This window comes from Capricornis sumatraensis, chromosome 2 (assembly GCF_032405125.1).
Source record: "Capricornis sumatraensis isolate serow.1 chromosome 2, serow.2, whole genome shotgun sequence".
NCBI lineage: Eukaryota > Metazoa > Chordata > Mammalia > Artiodactyla > Bovidae > Capricornis > Capricornis sumatraensis.
In genome coordinates, this window is record NC_091070.1 from 184,956,778 (window position 1) to 184,978,779 (window position 22,002).

General features: G+C 38.4%; 1 protein-coding gene across 3 annotated transcripts in view; it reads right to left on the reverse strand.

Annotated features, from left to right (window-relative positions):
- The window catches only part of NFIA (nuclear factor I A), a 624,340-nt gene that overhangs the window by 183,779 nt on the left and 418,559 nt on the right, over positions 1–22,002 (reverse strand). For all 3 annotated transcript variants that reach the window (XM_068965476.1, XM_068965477.1, XM_068965478.1), the window contains exon 3: positions 13,523–13,588. In XM_068965476.1, the coding sequence (XP_068821577.1) occupies positions 13,523–13,588 (66 nt within the window). The remainder of the gene's footprint in view (positions 1–13,522; positions 13,589–22,002) is intronic.

Genomic DNA, 22,002 nt, shown 5'->3' on the forward strand with positions numbered 1-22,002 from the left:
TGCGTGTTGAATTTTACTTATATATCTTTCATGATAGCAATTTGCAAATCTACTAGAACTCACTGCACATGCATGTCCTGAGCACTGCTACCTTTAGAACTGACTGATGCTCTGACAAGGTGACTCATCCCTTCTCTATATTAAAGATCTTACTTATAGTCCCAAACTGTAAGAAGGCATTACATTGAAAAGCTTTCAGTTTGGACAGCATTTGCAATTTTAAAAGATAAACCTCTCTAAGGAGTTAACATGATCTGTGAATGGGGGACATGCTAGGAATCAGATATCCTAATGAACTTTGTCTTACTCACTTGAAATGGAGAATTAACCGATTCTTTTAAATAATTCAGAAATCTAAAATCAAAGGGATGATGTACAAATTTCTATTGTACTGCACAAAAATGGGGAGTGGAAATAAACTCCTTATTTTTATGTTTTCAATAAAACTACATTCCCACATCTTTTCCAAGTGAAATACTTTCAAATTTATTGGCAGTCATAGTTGTTTTATACCATCCAACAAATACAATGGCATCTGGTAAAAACACCTTACAACTACTTTTATACACTCCACCTTCAGCACAAAAATCAAATGAAAATTTAATCCATTGTTTAAAAATATTCACTGTTGATCCATATAGGAATAGTGCTTGAGACTGTAGGAAAAAGAGTAAAAATGTTCATACGAAAAATAAGAACATATTTTTTCCAAAAGAATGTAACTGTGCCCCCAAAATTAAAAACAAGAAAACGACACATTCCAGATTGCCATCTAGCACAGAGTTTGTTTCCATGAAGCAAAGAGGTGGATGAAAGGATGGTAGACTACACTTTGTTGTACATGTCCTATGAATCACTACAAGTTCTGGGCAATATACACATACACACATCCACAGAGATACATCCATATACATAATCTGCATAGAAACAGTCCTTTCAGTTCCGAGGATTAATTAAGCCTGTGGGTGCCTGAGCAAGGCTGAGGCAGATACCTAAGAGTATGAGATGCTCATCCTAAATGAGCAAACAACACGGGGAAGGAAAGGAACAAACACTGCTTAAGCTCAAAACAAAAACAGCAACTAAAATACATTTCCTGAGAAGGCGATGGCATCCCACCTTATAAATAAGAAAACACAAGTCCAAAAGTTTGCCCAAGTTACAGAATCCGAGTTTGAATACTGTTCTTTCTATAATGTAGCAATTAGCTTCTGACATGTAAGTTTGTAAACTCTGTCCTGTGAGTACTCTTTCTGCCTTCTTGACTGTGGGAAAGCTACCTAAATTCTTTTGTGTCTCAGTTTCCTCATCGGTAAAATGGGTACACTAATAATACCAATCTCCAAGAGTTGTATTAGAGTGAAATAAGATCATTAATCTAGACCTCTTGGCACAGTGCCTTGCTGTGGTGGCCACAAAAATGAGCCACTTATATCACATGTGACAAGAAGCACCACTGCCTGACAACTCCAATCTCTCCCCTCTGGATTTACTACCATGTTTGTTCCAGAGAGCTTCCTCCAGGCTCCCAGTAAATGATTAAAGAAGAGGATACTAATGCAGACTGGTTCCTATGGGGAGAAAAAAAAAAAAAAAACTTTATAACAAGTGACTGGCTCAAAGACTTTCCACTGGCCTGTACAAAACTTTCTTAGAAGCTCCCTCACGTCTAGGATTCTTCCTCCCCAATCCTCCTCCCTTTCCTCTCTCCTCTCACAGGTATCAGATCAGTATTGCAGTCTGAAGCCTCTGTAGCCAACCTGGCTCCCTCCCTTTATAACTCACCGATGTTAGCCCCCCACATCCCTGCACATCTAATTCCGTAAGGGCATATTCTTCTTGGGAGACCTGAACTACCCCACCAGCACATGGAAAACCCACAACAAATGTGAGCCATTATCAACAGCATGACTGTTACCAGCAAATTCATTATTTTTGTCATTACCTGGCTCCAAAGCCCAGCACAGTTTAGCCCTGATTTCCAAAAGTGCTTTCCTTGAATCTGTGGACATTATCCTTTCTTTAAGTTGGAGGGTACAAAGACCACATCATGTTCTTATAACACACTCAAACATGTTTTGTCACAGCTAGTAAAACAGCCCTAAATGAGAACATAATATATATTTAGATTCCTGTAGAGCATAAAGAAAATAGCACCGTTTATTTTCACGTCAACCTAAAGGTCTTTTCTCTACCTTACTTTTGAATGTGGACTTTTCCAGTGCTGTGTGATTTGACTGATTTTCCACTTTCACCATCTTTCATGAGGCAACCAGTCTGCCAATATCTAGGACTTGCGACAAGATATACTTCCTTTGAAGAAGTGACTCACATGATGTCCCTATGCCTTACTCAATTACAGTTCCACTAATTAAGCTTACACACTGACCTGGATGGGTTGAATGGCTCTCAACTACAGTATTGTACCTACTGACTATGCCACACAAGCGGCTTATTGTTCCAAGACAACGACTGGGCTACCGGCAGATGCAGAATGAATGGAATTTAAGCAGTTGAGTCATTAGAACTTCGTGATACTCTTCTCAGGTCTCATTTCCAGCAGGTTAAATTCCAGTGGTTTGACCCTCTGTGATCACTGAAATCATCACAGACTAACTGAGCCGTTTCCAGTACTGCTCTTACTGCTGCCCGTGTAACCTCCATGGGAGTGTGCAGAGAACTAGGACTGGTGGCCAGATACAATACATGACTTGGTTTAGATAAACAAGTCCTTTTTTGTAATAAATAGAGCCCATGGAATACTAAAATACTTATTTGTTGTGGTTCTGCAAAGCAAATTTAACTTGGTATCTTGTTTTATTTGCTAAATCTAGCAACAATTGGGAGGCAAAAAAAAAAAAAAATCAAGCTTTGTGGTCATGGACTTGAGACCTGAGGATTTACAATCTAAACAGAGTCCTGAGATAAGGGTTAAACTGCAGCCCCACAGATTTAGATCTCCATTAAATGAAAAAAAGAATTGTTTGCATGAGAGAGTATGTGAAGTCAAATATCCTATGCAAGTGACTCTGTTTTCAGTAACGTATGCATAAGGAAAACCTCTGGGGATACTAAAAGATACTGCCACGGCAGACGACAATCTCCTTTGACAGTGCTATGAATTAGGCCATTTTGCTTTGTTCACCACTCAACATTAAGTAACACAGCGCAAGGGCTCAGGGTATATCACTACATCAAGAAATGAATGGATTTGGTATGTGCATTCCTTTGTTGAGCATATTATAGTTTATCAAGGATTTGCTATGTCTTTCCTTGGCCAACAAAGTTCAATATAATTTGGCTTCCTGCTAGCCCTGTTGCCAACTGCTCTTCTTTCACTTATGTGCCACAAGCCACCCTAACCCTGATTGTTCCTCCAACATGCCTCTGGGTCTTTCCATTTACTGTTCCCTCTTTCTAGAAGAGAAGTCCCAAATATCTGCATAGTTCTCTTCTTTACTGCCATCAAGTCTTAGCTCAAAAGTCAACAGGTCAAAAAGGCCTTCCCTGACTACCTTCTGTAAAAGTGTCCTATACTCCACTGTTTAGCCCTTGGGTGTTCATGCATGCTAAGTCACTTCAGTCCTGCCCAACTCTGTAGCTCCCCAGGCTCCTCTGTCCATGGGATTCTCCAGACAAAAATACAGGAGTGGATTGCCATGCTTGCCTCCAGGTGATCTTCCCGACCCAGGGATGGAACCATATCTCTTTTGTCTCCTGAACTGGCAGGGGGTTCTTTACCCCCAGTGTCACCTAGAAAGCCCCGTTTTTCTTTATCTAGCTTTGTCTTTCTTCATAATATTTAACATCACCTGTTATATTATGTGTGTTTTCTTCCAGCAGAGATGTTATCTGTTTTACTCAGTAAATCTGGTTCTGAGAATACATCTGATAAATATTTGCTGAAAGAATGAATGAAGCCTTTTTCCCCTTACTAGATTACCAGGTCCTCCAGAACGGGAAGTCTGATCCATCGCTGTAGTCCCTCAATGCATCCAGCATATAGTCCAAATGTACCCAGCAGATTCTTAATAACTATCTGGGCTCCCCACGTGGCTCAGTGGTAAAGAATCTGCCTGCCAATGCAGGAGACACAAGAGATACAGATTCGATCCCTGGGTTGGGAAGATCCCCTGGAATAGGGAATGGCAACTTACTCCAATATTTTTGCCTGGAGAATCCCATGGACAGAGGAGCCTGACTGGCAGCATTCCATGGGGTCGCAAAGAGCTGGACATGACTGAGTGACTGAGCAAGCAGATGACTTATAAGAAAACTGAGGTGCAGGACTTTAAGTGGCTTGGACAACTGATTTCTCCTTAACAGATGCTCAGTGTCAGGCTTATAACGGCAGCTCTCCTTTGCTAATCTGACCTATTCAGAAGCTGTGATTTGGCTTCTATTTGTTCATCTCTTGAGTTTACAAATTCAGCTTGCTGAGAAGCTCTCTGGTTACAAAAATACCTACAGAGGTCTAAGAAAACACCGACTTTCCTTCATGGAGAGATTGTTGGAAATCTATTCCTATTGTGCTAGGATCCACCACCACATCCTTGATACTTTTCTCTTTGGATATTAGCCATACGATGCCTGTGGATAAGGCATATGAGACTCCCCTGTTCTCTTTGGGTTAAAATCAACCAATTGTAGAATTTAACAATTGAGAAGGGGCAGAGTAATCTGCAGTAAATACTACCCCTCCCCCCACCTCAATTTGTGCTATCCCAGTAGATTTCCTTAACGACAAGGCAATGCCAAGGGAACAGAGTTGCCTGGAGCTAAGTGAAACCTGAAGAAGAGAAAAAGAATGAGGAAGCTGTAGAGGGAAAAGGTGCCAAAAGTCCTTGTGGTCACATGAATTTTTCTAGCAGACAACTAATCAATCTGGATTAGCGGCTCCAAATCCCCAAATAAATTATTTATATTGCATTCAGTTTACTAATATGGTCCACAAATGGATAATTCTTTCCCCAAAATGATATACAGGATTTAAATCAACAAATTCACCCCCAAGTGTCAAATCAGACCCTATTATGTATGGCAAAGAGAGCTTATACACTATTCCTGACCCAAACTAGCTTCCCTGATAATTCACCACGTGGATTTTTCAGTGACAGAGAGAGGAACACAAAAGCGACTAAGAGGAGTGCACTGTAGGTCCTTCTGAGAAGATCTGCCAAAGGTTCTATCAGGGCCTGTGCAGGGTTCAAACCCAGGGAACAGAGAGCAGTGCAGACGGCGCGGCCCCTGAACAGCGGGCGCAGCACCCACCGCAGCTTCTCCACGCCACTGTGACTTGACGGCAGCCCCTCATCTGATTTCTTTTCTGAGCCCAATTCAAATACGAACAGCATTGCTTCCTGTTTCGAGAATTGAGATCTATGGGTATATTTACACAATCCCATATAAAGTATAAACAAACACTTAAAATCACTTTTCTATTTGATGTTTCTATTCTATGTTACATCCAAATGGTTGTTTCTCCTGGACCATGAGTCATAGACGCAGAAGAAATTGGAGGATGAGAAAGACACCCCTTTATATTTTCTTTCCTCTATACAATTTGTGCGTGAGGGATTGGTGGTGGGGACAGGTTTGCGAGGGGTGGGGGTAGGGAGGGTTGTGTCTGGAATAGACCACCCAGCCAGTCCATTTCAGAATTTGGAAATCAGGGGAATAGGAGTCTAATCCATTCCCTATTTTGGCTACTAGCCAACCACTTAAAGTCTGTTCACCTAGTTAACCTGTATATGTAGACAATAAAATATCCCTAATGTGAGAAGTAAATGACTTTTTTAAAATGACAGATTTCCTCCTCCTCTTTTCAGTTGAAAAGGTCTTTTACTACCCTGGATCCTGTAGTAAATAAAGCTCAGAGTACTCTATACTGTGTTAAGCCTGTGGAGGAAGCCTCCAGTCTCACCTGGTACCTCATCTTTCTAAACGCAAGATTCAAGAATTTACTTTGTTGGAGGCATTTCTAAAGAGCCCCTGCAAACAATGATGGATCACATTTGCTAACAATATTTAAGAAAGCACAATTCACCTGGCCTCAGACTGACATTTTAGATTAAACCAAATTCTAGTTCCCCAGTCTCTAAAACAAGATAGACTAGCTCCATCTCATTGCTGAAAATTCATCAGTCAGAATTTAATTACACAGATCTGGAAACCAGAAGGCATTTAGGTTTTAATGTTTCCCTGAGTTGGGACCTTTACAATATTTAGAATATTGATCATTACTGTTATTGCTGCTATTCTGGTGGTCACTCTACTGTGTCTGTCCCTGCAGGGTTTTTGGAAAGAACACTGCTGAGAATAACTGTTGCTAGGTAATTGTAAAAGAAAGTCATGCAAATTATGAAATATTGACAAGCTTTATTTACAAGTCAATGGTGCTAGAGTGCTCCTGCTTTCCCAATAAAATGCTAACTGTTCAGCTGTGCACTGCCTTCAAAATTCCGAAAATGACACAACTAAAATGACCAATAATCAAAATAGTTCCTGAAACAGCAGTCCATTCAGTAGAAAGAAACAATTCTTAGCATTTAGAAATATGAATTTTATTTTACCTTTCAACTATGTACTAATAATATCATACTGCAATATATCTCCCATATATTTGAGGAAGTAATGAGAAAAAAGTTAAAGCAGAAGGCCTGAACTTTGTAATGATTATCAGATAAAAGAATGCTTGTCCAAAAGAGAAATATAGATTTATATTTCTTAGCTCACCACCAAGTTACAGAGTTAATCCTACATACAAATCTTAACTCAGGAAGTCAGTATCCTTGGAAGTTATTTCATAAGTATTGAAATACTCAAAATACAGAAATGAGTTACTAATGAAAGTGAAAGTGAAGTCGCTCAGTCGTGTCTGATTCTTTGCAACTCCATGGACAGTACCCTACCAGGCTCCACTGTCCATGGATTTTCCAGGCAAGAATACTGGAGTGGGCTGCTATTTCCTTCTCCAGGGGATCTTCCCAACCCAGGGATCGAACGCGGGTCTTCTGCATTGCAGAAAGACGCCTTACCATCTGAGCCACCAGGGAAGCCCACCAGTGAAATACTAACAACTGAGATTCCCTGTTCATCTAGCAACACTTAGCAACAATACCTAGTTTGGTGATACAAGATCATAAACAAAGACGCTGAACATGAACACGAGATCCAACCAATACTCCAGGGTGATTTTTGAACTGGCAGATAGAGCTGGAAATTTTCAAAATCTGGGGCAAACATCATGATTAATGGCTTTCCACTGATTGCAAGTGGCCCACCTGAGAGTTGATGCCACCAACACACATGCAACTACCAGGTAAATGAGGAAGAGTCAACATGATTAAACCTAAAGAAAATTATCTAAATACCAACCCTGATTTCCTGCTATAAATATCACATTTTTTAAACCACTAAGATGAGATTATTATTATTAGCAGCTTGTATAAGTGATGAGAGATAGTAAATAGGAAAAACAAAATCTAATCAAAGCTTGTGAACACAGCGTTTCTTTTTCTGGCGCAGGAACTGTACATTGTCTTCTTTTGTCTTAGCTAAGGGTGCATGCCCAGGAGTCCCCGTTGGGGTTGTGCTTTCAGACTGCCAGTGCTGGACGATGCTATTCCCTCAGTCACTGCCTCAGTGTGGCCCCACAGAAGTGTGCCTGGAATTAAGTAGGAGGGCTATCACATGAGCTTCACCCTCATGAATGCATGACCCGATGCCACACAGAACCCAAGCTCTGGAGGACTGTTCACAGGCCCTGTAAATACTGAGGAAGCATTGCAAGTATTCTGTGCCACAGAAACTCTTAACAGTAGCCAAAGTACCTCCTGGGAATTCACAAATGTGCTATGAGTAGATCTTCAAAGTCGCAGTCTAACATATAAGGCTTTAAACCTTCAGGAGCTCTTGAAAAGCCAGAAAGGGGATTTCTGTAACACGCAAAAGGATTAAATGAATGATAACAGTCAGATTGAAAACTTCAATCTGAAGTAGGATTCCATTCTTTATGGTCATCAACCATAAACGAACATGATGGTATTTCATATCTTTGATCACACCTGCTCATTAGGGTGGGGTGAGGGTGGAGTTACAACTTGATCTACTATGTCCGTTAGAATAGCCCCGAGCTCTGGCTTCCCAGCACTATTAGTCATAGCTGTGTATGTATGTCCATTTGTCATACATGCACAACTATACAACTTTCCCCCACAACCAAATTAGATTTCAACTTCTTCAGGGTTTTTATTTTTTTCTTAAAAACCTCTTGGTAAATCAATAATGAGCAAACACTCAACCATTTGGGGATAATGACAGTTTATTTGTCTACCTATTAATTTTAATAAATACCAGGTATGTGTCGTGTTCAAAGCATCTAAAATTGGTCGTGAATTCTGTCCATCAACAGTTTATAGTTTTACTAAGGGAGATTAGATTTGGTTTGTGCCAAGGAAAAATTCAGCCCAGATTAAAGACATCTAAGTGAATTGCCTTCTTTCTAGAATAACCTTCTTGGGCCTTCATTCCGAAGGCCCTAGCAACTCTGCGTCACTTCTGTAGTTCTCAACTCCTGAGAGGGAAACAGAATGTGAAGAAGAGAACTAAGCAACAAAAGAGATATGCCACTACAGGGATTACAGACAGATTTAAGAGACTTAAACCTGACATTTCAGAACAGCGTAGGTATCTATAGAAGATGTCTCTATAGAGTCCTGGTTTATCGCTGACACTCTTCCTCTTTCTACTCCAAGTCTCCCAGCTTGTTTCCTTTTGAATATGCGTATCTCATTACAGATCTGAGCCCTGCCAGACATCCTGGAATGTGAAGTCAAGTGGGCCTTAGAAAGCATCACTATGAACAAAGCTAGTGGAGGTGATGGAATTCCAGTTGAGCTATTTCAAATCCTGAAAGATGATGCTGTCAAAGTGCTGCACTCAATATGCCAGAAAATTTGGAAACTCAGCAGTGGCCACAGGACTGGAGAAGGTCAGTTTTCATTCCAATCCCAAAGAAAGGCAATGCCAAAGAATGCTCAAACTACCACACAGTTGCACTCACTTCACATGCTAGTAAAGTAATGCTCAAAATTCTCCAAGCCAGCCTTCAGCAATACGTGAACCGTGAATTTCCTGATGTTCAAGCTGGTTTTAGAAAAGGCAGAGGAACCATAGATCAAATTGTCAACATCCGCTGGATCAACGAAAAAGCAAGAGAGTTCCAGAAAAAACATCTATTTCTGCTTTATTGACTATGCCAAAGCCTTTGACTGTGTGGATCACAATCAACTGTGGAAAATTCTGAAAGAGATGGGAATACCAGACCACCTGACCTGCCTCTTGAGAAATCTGTATGCAGGTCAGGAAGCAACAGTTAGAACTGGACATGGAACAACAGATTGGTTTCAAATAGGAAAAGGAGTATGTCAAGGTTGTATATTGTCACCCTGCTTATTTAATTTCTATGCAGAGTACATCATGAGAAACGCTGGGCTGGAAGAAACACAAGCTGGAATCAAGATTGCCAGGAGAAATATCAATCACCTCAGATATGCAGATGACACCACCCTTATGGCAGAAAGTGAAGAGGAACTAAAAAGCCTCTTGATGAAAGTGAAAGAGGAGAGTGAAAAAGTTAGCTTAAATCTCAACATTCAGAAAACGAAGATCATGGCATCTGGTCCCATCACTTCATGGGAAATAGACGGGGAAACAGTGGAAACAGTGTCAGACTTTATTTTTTGGGGCTCCAAAATCACTGCAGATGGTGACTGCAGCCATGAAATTAAAAGACGCTCACTCCTTGGAAGAAAAGTTATGACCAACCTACATAGTATATTCAAAAGCAGAGGTATTACTTTGCCGACTAAGGTCCGTCTAGTCAAGGCTATGGTTTTTCCTGTGGTCATGTATGGATGTGAGAGTTGGACTGTGAAGAAGGCTGAGCGCCGAAGAATTGATGCTTTTGAACTGTGGTATTGGAGAAGACTCTTGAGAGTCCCTTGGACTGCAAGGAGGTCCAACCAATCCATTCTGAAGGAGATCAGCCCTGGGATTTCTTTGGAAGGAATGATGCTGAAGCTGAAACTCCAGTACTTTGGTCACCTCATGTGAAGAGTTAACTCATTGGAAAAGACTTTGATGCTGGGAGGGGTTGGGGGCAGGAGGAGAAGGGGACGACCGAGGATGAGATGGCTGGATGACATCACTGACTCGATGGGCATGAGTCTGAGTGAACTCCGGGAGTTGGTGATGGACAGGGAGGCCTGGCGTGCTGCGATTCATGAGGTCGCAAAGAGTTGGACATGACTGAGCAACTGAACTGAACTGATGGTTATCTTTGAGTGCTTACTATGAACCCACATTATGCTGTTTCACAGGCATATTCTCATTTTGTTACTCAGGAGCTAGGAAATTTTAGTGTTCCTATTTTACTGATAAGAATACTGAGATTGGGGCGACACCTTACTCAAAGTCACCCAGCCTCGTTTCATTTGAACTCAGGCCTGTTTGACTCTAGAGGTGGAGTTCATTACATTATACCAGTGTTGAGTTTCAGTGATTCTGACATTTTATCTCTGGGTTTCAGATAATTCCTTCAAAATTCCCATGTAATACTCTAATTGGACAAAGATTTGTTTTCTTTTACAGTTAAGTCTTAAGGGAGTACAAGAAAAGAAAGCAAAAATTCTGTAGAAATAGAGAGACTAGTTGCGCAGGGAAGAAACAGCTGCATCCACTTTAGGTAGAGTTACATGGCCTAGTTTATGGTTTTGGATGAAACAGCATGTTACCATTTGTCTATTCATTCTCCATGGTTTACTAGGAAAATACCATTCGTTTCCCATTACCTTTCTCTTCAAGAGCTAGGATAAAAAGAATACTATTTCCCCTCGAATATATACATAAAGAAGGAATAATGAGTTCCCACTTTATTTGAAGATCAGACAGAGTCCGTCCCTTCTTAATCCACCAAGATTTCAAAAGTTCTCTAAGAGTTTTGTTGATACATTTATGAGTGTTCTCTTCTTAAAAACAAAAAAGAAAGAAACAAACAAACAAAAACCTTTCAGGAACTCATCTTCCATAACCTGGGGTAATGAAAACGAAAGAAGAGTCGATCAAAGCAACCCCAGAAAGTCATCTAATGCATCTAAATACCTAGTCCAGAAATCTTCATTTATTTTCCTTCAGGGATTATACATCTTTAAAAAAGAGGAAAAAAAATAATTTTTTTCCTCAAATAACTTCATCTGAGATTGACAAAAGGCAGAAATAGGAAACTGAAGAGGCTGGTGTTCCTCTAGTCTGAACTCTAGTTGGAACTGTCTAAGATGAAGCAACATCTCTTTCTCTGAAATAAATAGAAATTTGAAACATAGGAATTTATTATTGTCTCTCCTGGATATTAATACTTCCCTTCTTTGAACTCACATGATCCTTCCCAAATGGTACTGTGAATCCTTGAGGTGGCACCAAGTGATCTGCGGTTAACAATGAACTTGGCTAGTCTCTCGTCTTTGGCCGAAAAATTCAGGCTCAATCCTGGTTGCTTTTTGGAATGGGAAATGCACAATATCGGTATTACAGCAGCTCCAGAAAGGCATGCCAGGCCTCTCATGCCCTCAATTTATATTTGCATGTGAACAGCTTGTCGGCCATTTTATGAAGACAGATGAATCGCAGGCCCGCAAGAGGGGCAGCCAGACCCAAACACGAGAACCACACACCCCAGCAGCCCACCAGTTCTTAACAGTGAAAATAAAATGAATACCTCTGGACACAACTTCAAGCCGATTATACATAGATATATTATATGTAAAAAAGAGATATATAAGCCATCACCTATAAGTCAAGTGGGAAATAAAGAGTGAAACTAGTCTATAAATATCACTCTTTAAAATGTCAACAGAAAGTAAGATGTAGCTGTTTATGACACTAAAAACAAGCCTTCAGAGGTCTCTTTCTCTCTCTCTCTCTTTTTTAATGCCTGCTGCGAAAAGACAACTTTGATACGTAAAATACCACCAAAATACCAGGATGAGGAGAGGAATAGCAAGACAGTGCATATTTAATATGGGAGCCCAGCAACACTGTAGAGAATTTCTGAGGCTTGGGAAATGAACAAATCCTGAGAAATCAGTGATAGGCTATTCAAAGTGATAAAATCAATCCTCCACCCCACAACACGGACATAATTCAGTTTACCTATCTATTCTAAAAGATCGGGTGGAGACCAAAACAGAAAAATAGAACAACAAAAATAAGACAGTCAGGAGGAATGAGGTCATTTTAAGTAAGTGAAAAAAAAAATGTTATACTAACTAGAAAAATCATACAAGGAATACTGAACAACAGTCAACTTTTATTTAGTGTAAAGTACTATGAAAGAGACTATTGTGAGCATGTTATATATATTATCTTATTTAATTCTTCAACATGTCAGTAATATTACCGTACCACTTCAAAGAAGAAATAAGTCAGTACTCTGTGAGGGTAAATAACCTATTCAAAATTACAAAGGAAAGAAAGAATAGAGGCAGAATTTAAACACAGGTCTGACACCACCGCCTGAGCTTTTAGCCACAGTGCCATATTCCCTTCGAAGGCCCTTCATGCTCAAGCTACCATTAGAGGCTTCAGCTCTTTCATCAAGGAAGAGCACTATGGAATTTTAGGAGATTATATCCATGAAAGTGTGTAATACAGTCTTTAGCATGTGATGAGTACCACTAGTTCACTTCTCAGTTTTCACTGAAACTGATGGTTTTACTCAAATTCTAACCTATGACAACTGTTTTCGTCCTTGAAGCACATATACTACACACTTAGTATTTTAGTGGATGCTACTATGTTCATATATAAAGTGTGTATTCTAGGTTAATCAAATTCCTGCAATATACAGCTTATACATTTATGCAACTGACAAATTTTATACTGTCATGTACCCTTACTGTTTTAGACAACTTAAAGCGAAAATCTTTCAAAGGCAGACATCATTTTCTTACAGTAATTATTTAGCAGAAGCAAAAATCTTCCAAAAGGCCTCAAAAATACTTGTCAGTCAATAAACTTATATCATCGTGAAGAAGATCGTGGGTCACTTGCCATATTAAAAGGAACTGAAATAAAAAGGCATTGGCTCCTCACTTATGCTGCAAATGATACTGATCAGGTAACTCAACCCTGCCTCAAACAGTAACCAACTTTCCTGGGAACGAAGGTTCTGGATTCATGTCAATGTACGGCAAAACCAATACAGTATTGTAAAGTAAAATAAAGTAAAAATAAAAATTTAAATTAAAAAAAATAATGATAAAAAGAGTACCCTGATCGAGTTTGTGGCTGAGGGGAAGGGTTTTGGGCTGTTAGAGTGATCCAGAAAATTCCTTAAGTTCTCAAAAACTGTTCTTACTGTGTGGGCCACCCACTCGGGCAGACCTTGAAGTCCTCCTACTTGGTTGGCTGCGGGCTACCATGGACTCTCAAAGCAGCAACCAGAGTCCCAAACTAAACTTACCATTTTCTGGCTGGTCCTTAATGTCAGCATCACTTGGCTGGCTGGGACTTTCAGATTGACTTGAATCTGAAAAACATAAAAATACAGCCAAAAATTACAGGGTCTGTGAAAGAAAGTGGATCAGAGGTGGCAGACTTCTCAAAAGGTTCAGCGTGTAAACCAGGAGTGAGAATATTACAGAGGTGACATGATGATCAAAAAAGGAAGAAAGAAAAGACAGGGCAGCAGCCGCAGCAGCCCATGCCTTCAGAGAGGACTCTCAGTTCTGTTTACACCTCCGGCAGCACTTGGCTTGCGCCAGATCATAACTTAAAACTCTTCAGAAACCATCCTCCTACACAGAGACCCTTTCCAAACTGCTCTTCTCCATTATTTATACACTAGAGTCTGATAAAGACTTCATCCTTCATTACACACATCTGAAGCTTGATTCAGAACATAATAAAGTGTCAAAACATATTTTGAAGCTGGTATATAAAAGCAACCCAAACAACAGAAACAAGTTCTGTTGATATTTAGCTCCGTATTACAGCAACAGATTATGCAGACTAACACCATTAAATACTAGAATCCTAATACTCTAGCGCCTTTACTTAAAACAACAGGATCGCTCAAAGACATCTTTCTAAAAGGTATACATCTCCCCTCACTTGGTAATTATTCTTTTCCTCTTGTACCAATGCATCTGGGAGATCCTAAAGGGGCTTGTGAGCAAAAACAGGTTCTTGCACACCTTTATTGAATCTCATTTATTTTTTATTTTACTGATAAAAATACAACCATTTTTAAACTAAAAATTTAATCCAATCAATTTAACTTCTAAATGAGACAATTTAAAATAAAGTAACATATAATTTTAAGATGAGATAAACCAGTTAGATCAAAAACTTTCACAGAATTAGAAGTAAGCATACTTATGATACATTTTCTTGGGGAAAGGAGAAAAAAGGCAAACTATTTCAAGAAGAGAGTTTTTTTACGTAAAGCATTTTTCTGAGACTTGAAACAGTATATAATATTATCGAAAAACAAAAAATTGTCTAGAAAAATCTCTGTATCTATGGAAAGCCTGGATCTGCACTTTACCTTGACTTCACAGAGTTAGAACGGGCTATCTGAAATCTGACCCCATTTTAGCAAGAAGTTCAATGCAGGATCAAAAGGTCATGACACTTAACTGTGATTAAATTGAAAACATTACTTCTATTTCACCAATAGAGTTACAGCTTTAGCATGCTCTTTCTTGCAGATACTGCACAAAGAAGCAGTCCTACTAGTGGCCCTAGGTCGAGAAGCACTAATTTATTACTGTAAGACAGACTCCCTGCTTTTAGGCAAATGAAGATTTTAATTATTGGAAAGTACTTTTTTTTTAATGTCTATTTTAAAATTTTTAGATGCGCTTAACCTGGTGCATAGAGCAAAAATTCTAGATTGAGTCAAAGGTTCAAATGTGAAAATCTGAATTTTTATTTAAGTCTGGCAAAGTGATAGCTTCTTATCATAATGTAACAATAGCCATAGTGAAAACACAAACCAAAAGTATTACAGTATTTCTCAAAATGCCTTAGAGAAATTCTTCAGAATGAACCACAAAGTTAAATACAAAGTCTGCACTGAAAATTGGAACTTAAACTGGAATATAAATTTATATGCGATCACATTTGAAATTTTAACTCAATCAATTAATATTACATTTATAGCAAGTGATTTTAAAATATGGCATGATTACCTTCTCTTTTTCTAAGGGAGTATTCTGTAACTTTGCAATTAAAAATTATAAATTAAACATTCTTATAAGTAATTCAACATGTTTTAGGAGAAAGGCATACCTTCATTATTTGTGTACTGCAAATTTTTAAACCATTAATATCCACAATTGAAATCAGAGAAAATATCTAAGTTTGTCTTAGGTAAAGTTAAAATTCTTCTTGATCATGTGCCAGTATAGATACCTAAAATTTTGCCAAACAGAACATGTTCTTTGGAATAAGACTAGTAAGCCTAACTTTCTATTTGATAGCTTAGCCGATGTTCTTTCTCTTGGTGTATTAATATCTTTAGGACCAATCACTTCTTTGTGAACAAAAGGAAAAATATTTTTTATCTCAATTAATTTAAATATACCATAGCCAATTAGTTTTCTGAATTTTATCTATCAATACTAAGGCAAAAGAAATAATGAAAGATCCAAACAACTGTCTTAATAATCTAGAAGTAGACTTCTCTGCTCTTTGAAATTTTCTTTTACGTGTCACCCTATATTTATAGAAAGATAGCATAATTACAGAAAACATGACTAGCAACAAAAGATGGCATTAGATATGTTCAAAGAAAGTTTAAAATTCCAAGCCGCAGAAAAAGAAGCAAACCAACAGCCAACAACTGAGCAGCAGGAAGATAGCTCAGAGTTGGTCTGAAAGGGGCCGAAGCACTCTTGTGAAAGCTCAGCTACAAACACTGGAAGAGGCGTCTAGCCAAACTGAAAACGGAATTTAATTTCCCAGTTTTATTCAAAAGCTGGGGATACTGTTCTCCACCGGAGGACTGCATACTAAAATACACCATCCTGGTAAGGGACAGGAAAAGCCAAAGACCTACAAGGAAAGTTAAATGATCTTAACACTTAATTATTTCCTACCATGGGCCATTTAATGCCGTTTCTTTTTTGAACCAACGAGAAACAAAATTACCCAGTCCTGGCGCAATTCTTGCTGAGGACGGATAGACTCTTTCTTTGGTATTACAAAAGGTCAGCAATGCTGTTATGTATGGGGACAACCAGGTGACCAGAATTATAAATTAATTTCTACCCATACAAAGGAAAGATACAAAGGAAAGATTTTTTTCTTAAGTATTTGTATTAAAACACTATCATGAAAGCAAAAAATTAACTGAATTTTCTCTTGTGCATAGTTGGTAGAGACCTGTCAGAAGCCAAAGTAACTTCACATCTTACTTTTGGGGACAATTATCACATGGCCTTTTGATTCCCACCACCTGAAATAACTAGAGGCCCACAAAAAAATTCACCTGCACAGAACTGGGTGCCTTTCTTGTATCTGAGTCGCCCATGGCAGCAACTTTCTCTGGTTTCCTGGTTGAAAGCCAGAAGATTTGTATATTACAATGAAGAGAATATTATTTAAAATGTGTTTAAATGATGTAGTTGGAAATGCTATGGTGAGGAAGTACATTAGGGTTATCAATTTTTCTCCCCATCCAGGGATTTGTTTTTTGTTTAAGGAACCTTAGACTTCAACCTTAACCTTGAAAAGTAATTTTTCTTTTGGTTTCTAAAAAATTTAGGAGCAGAAATTTAAACCTAAAATAGACAGGGTTTTCATATAGGAGGCTGGACTGAGACCTCTTAATTGAACTGGTAGTCATCTATCTATGCATTTTTATGGTGCTTACTGCTATACTGCTGGAGTACTCAGACAAAGATATTTCACTATCAATATAATCACTTGGGAAAGGAATAAAATAAATCCTAATGCCAACACACTAGCCTGAGCTTCCATACGCTTGTGCAGGAACAGAAGCTTGTACTGGATTTACTACTTCTGCATGGATCCAGTCCCCCTCCCCTCAATTCTGCTCCCCTTCAACTTGGAACCTCAAGAGAATACTCCTTTTGGGATGGTGAAGAGTGACAAAAACAGGTCAGCAGGGTAAAACTGATTGGGCAAAAAAACAGACATCACTTCCATATATTTTCTGTTCTCCAGGCATGAAGCAAAGATGGAATGCTGTTAAATCTTCCTTGTGCCCAACCCAGAATTAAACTTTTCCTCTCTCCTCTCTCACTGGCCATACATCTCTAACATTGTGACTTACACTGTGTTGCACTAAGGCACTTTTCAATGATCTCGCATGAGAATCAGAACTCCGTGAGAAAAGAATTCCTTTCTTATTCTAGTCTTAGGTCCAGTACCTTCCAAGAGTACCTGGCCCAGCCAAGGATTTGATAACCACAGAACGAAAAGGATGGATTTTCACTTGTTCAGCCTTCTAGTGTTGAACCTCTGCCAGTGACTGAGAATGCACTAAGTTTACATCTAAAAGCTGACTGGGACTGACAAAATGAAAAAGGAGGGCAGAAAAGGTCTTTATTTCTGCTTGATTCCCCCTTCGTGGGACCTGGCAAGGAAGAGAGGCACATCCCTCTGGCTCACGGCTGGGAAATCTCGCACGGCATTTAGAAGTTGCAGACAATCACCTCCTCTGATCCCCTGGCCGACACATGGCAAGAGGCTTCTCAGAATAATAAGAGCTGAGGACGGTGTCTGACACATGAAAGGACCCCAGAAATGTGTGCAGGCTAAAATGATGGATGGCAGAAATAGTTCACACATTCAAAAAATCCAAAGATAAGAGAAAGCAGCCATATCCTGAGGCCCAAAGAGGACCTCAAAATCCTAACAACCGCTGTTGTGAATAGCTGATAAAAGAAGGGCAGCCACGCAGTGGTGGGGAGCACTTCCCACCCTGAAACAAACGAGTGTAATTCCTATTCAGTCAACATGAAATCAACAAAAGTCTCCAGACCCCAAAAATACAAATCCAGGTTCCACTGGAAAAGTAATTTCGCTTAAGTTCAAGCTCCCTACATGCACACTGATTTGGCTAAAGACGAAGCTTGAAAAGGCTTTTTTAAGAGTTTTGTGTCCGGTTTTAAATCTCCCAAATTAAAAGGTGATATGAAGAAGAAATGAGAAGGCATCCAGAAACAAAAATGAGTTAGTCAAGTGAAAGAAAGAAAGTGAAAATGCCACCAAAAAGAAATGGAGTTGTTGTTTATAGTGTCAAAAAGGAAAAACAAAGTCGGGAATGAATCCTTTCCTCCAACTAAATGAAGCGTTAGGAATGCTCCAGGGGTAAAAGAAAATAAGGAATAGGGTCATTATACTCCGAATATAATAAACAGTTACCCTCTAGGATTGTGGCCCTGAAAGATTTTCAAAATTTAGGTAGGCTTTTTTTTTTTCTTACAGAGGTTTGGAAAGATGAGTAGTTTGCAAAAGAGTCAAACCAAAGAATCCAAGATTCATTTTTTTCTACATCCATGATGTTACAGAAATCTATTTCTGATTGGTAATCTAAGGCTTAGAATTACTCTATTTTGATTGTTCAGTACCATAAGATGTTTATTACAGTACGGAAATCTAGAAAAATGGCTATAATAGATGCATTTTGCTTATCAGCCTTATAGCTGCAGTTACAAAAGAAGTATTATTGTAACACTTTATAACCTTTAGGAATATTGTCTATTTTTTTCCACTATCACCATGGCCTTAAAGACAGAGGTGTGAGGAAATATTTTAAAAATCTTTATTTGAGAATGTAGACTGTCACTGCACAGTTGCACATATGTATATACAATCTGCAGCTTACAAGTAAACACTGATGAATACAATACAGTCTGCTAAATATAACATTATCCATCATAGTCTGGCAAAGAACAAACAGAATTTTGTAATACCATCATTAAATCTAGATGACCAAAAATCTTCAACTACCACCAACATTTTCAGAGAATGGATATAAATCTTTTAAGCTCAGTAAACAACCAAACCAATATTTAATGACAATTAATGTATACAACTGTGGTCCACTTAATGAAAAAAGAATATACAATAACCTGGTTTTTTAAAAAAACAAATTATGAGATGAGTCACACCATAAAAGTTTTCTTATCTTTTAAAATGGAAATACTCCACGGTTCTTTAAATGGGAAGTCTTATCTGTATTTAAAATACAAAATTTGGCCTGTGTAACTTTCCCAGTGAGCTAGAACTGTGTGTGTTATGATAATCACAGTAATCAAGGGATACACAGCAAATCCTTCTTCACCAGAAGGGAGGTAGAGACGGGACAGAGGAAAAGCCCTCATTCCAAAAGGACCAGGCTAGTTTGCACACGTTGGTCCCTGAATCCTCTAATCCGGATTCGGATGGAGCAGGAAGGCTGTGTTCACGCAGCAGCGACTTGGAAGGGCTCCACCAGACCACCCCAGGGGCTGCCAGCTGCTCAGGAGATTCACCCCCTCACCACTTCCGGGTATGGCATTTTCAGGGTTGGGATTAAGAGTGTTACATAATCTAGATGACTACAAATTTCCTTCTTGAAACTTATTTTCTTTTTTTACGTGTCTTTCTGAAGAAGAAGATGTGAAATATTAAATTTGCAGGAATTAGATTTTTTGGCATTAATGTTGGTATTCTAGGCCCATCTGTTTAGTCGGGGCTGTGTATGATGATGAGACTGTTTAGGGTGAAGAGTGATTCAACTGTCTTATCACCTACTCATAAACGTGTTACTTGGCTACGTGCACAGGGAGGTTGTGGAATGATACACAGTTTTAACACATTGAGAGAAAAGTAAAATGGTCTCACCATTGTTGTGTTATGACACTGAGGGGGAAATCATTTCTAAGCTTTGAAAATTACAACTTCAGTCACTCTGAAAGTAAAGACCAAATGACTCAATCTTCAATCTTCACATGAGACAGATTTCAAGTCGTGATGGGCTTTTTCAGTGAAGTTATAAATGAAGTCAATGGCAAGAATGTGGTGATTATAAAGATGTGCAAGTGTGATACTTGGGACTCAATTTCTAATTTCTCATGTTTTCTTTGACAAGGGACCATGACTGAAATAAAATAAAATGATGAGGTAACCTTTGAATTTTGTTTTTCTCATAATAGGAGCAATGTTAATATGTGATGGTGACCTGTTGATCACTTCTGAACTCACAATAGTGAGTCAACCTGGTTACCTACCCACTCATGTGTAAACAAAGACTTGCCTAAAAAGCCACAACTATAACACTATTGCATACCAGACCTGTGCTCAAGTTCTCCTTTTGAGTCAGTTTTTTCACAAACAAAATGAATTATAACAGTAAGTTCTTGGAGTTCTTCAACAGAAGAAAATATACTTAAAGAGTACTTATATAGTCATCTATGCAACTGGAAGTAGAAAATCTCCCTGTATACTTTCATGCTATAAAAACAAACGTGTCAAATGAAAATCATGTATAATTTAGTTATAGTCTATACACATTCTTTTCATGTATCTGGGTATCTGTCAAAATTTTATTAAAAATAATAAAATGATCTCTTTGAGGATAATTATGTTATTTAAGTTCAGTTAGTATTCTAAAGATTAACTTTTTTGCTATTTTTTTTTCATATTTCACTATAGAAAAGAGAATGAAATGTTAAAAAGATAGAACCCTAAAAAATCTCAGCTATATAATTTAATTACTCTGCATCTCAGTTTTTTCATCTGTAAAATGGGGACACTAATGACTATTTTGCCTAATTTAATAGAGTTGTCATGTGGATCAAATAATGCCAAGAAAACCTGGTTTTGAAACTATAAGATCCCCCCAAAAGAAATGCACATTTACCTCTGCAATATAAATCTTCCCATCCATAATACATTTTTGCTTTTTTCAAAAAAAATCAAGCCAAACTTACACATGATGTGATTCTGGTATAAAACATCAGCATCAAAGTCCTGGTTTTAAAATAAAGGTTCTTAATTCCCATATACTGGGAAAGAGATTATCTCTGATAATGGAAATGTAAATCTCAGCTTGCCGTTGTTTATTCCAGACAGACATTTGTGTGTTAAGTCTGTTTATCAGGCAACACTTTGTCTAAGCCAGGAAGTAGTCAGTCTTGGTAACAAGATGTATGCAAATGAATTTCCCATGAGTCTCCACAGCAAATTGTAGTAAGAAAAAAAATTTCTTGTTACTTTACCAGCAAGAAGCTACCTCAAAAGTAGACTAGAGACAGAGCACTCTGAGCTAGACTATGCTGATGAGTTTAAATGAGTCCTAAATATGTGCTCACAGTCTGTTGCTCTTTATTCTAAGCAGACTTGGTGCCTTACATCTGTTTATCAGACAGCACTCTGTCTGGGTACTCAGGCTTTGTAACCTGTGTGAAAATCAATGGTGACTATAATCCCATGAAATAACCTGTCGGAGGCAAAACTCCAAACTTCCCACCACTTTAAGAACCCCCACCAGCAGATGTTCCTATGAAACCTTTGAAACTTAAAAAATAAATAAATAAATACATCCAACTCTAACATTTTACCCACCTTCTATCTTAATTTTTCTACTTCCATTGAATTCCCTAATAGCAGGACAGACTCAGGACAGAATGAATTTTATCATACAATTTGGGCTGATAATTTAAAAATTTGCTAACATGCCTTATCTAATGGTCAAGACCAGAGAGTTTTTTAATACTTTTTCTATTATAATAGACAACTACTTATTCTTATATTTTATTGTTAAAGTATTTATCCCAGGATCCTCATTTTTTATCCTAATATAACTGACTCCTTTTAAAAAAATCTGTAACTGCAGAGTTGAAAAATGTATTTCTTTTTTTTGTTGTTGTTGTTGGTTTTTTACAGGGTTTGAAAATCTTACCAAAGGCATCAAATTGGTCGAGC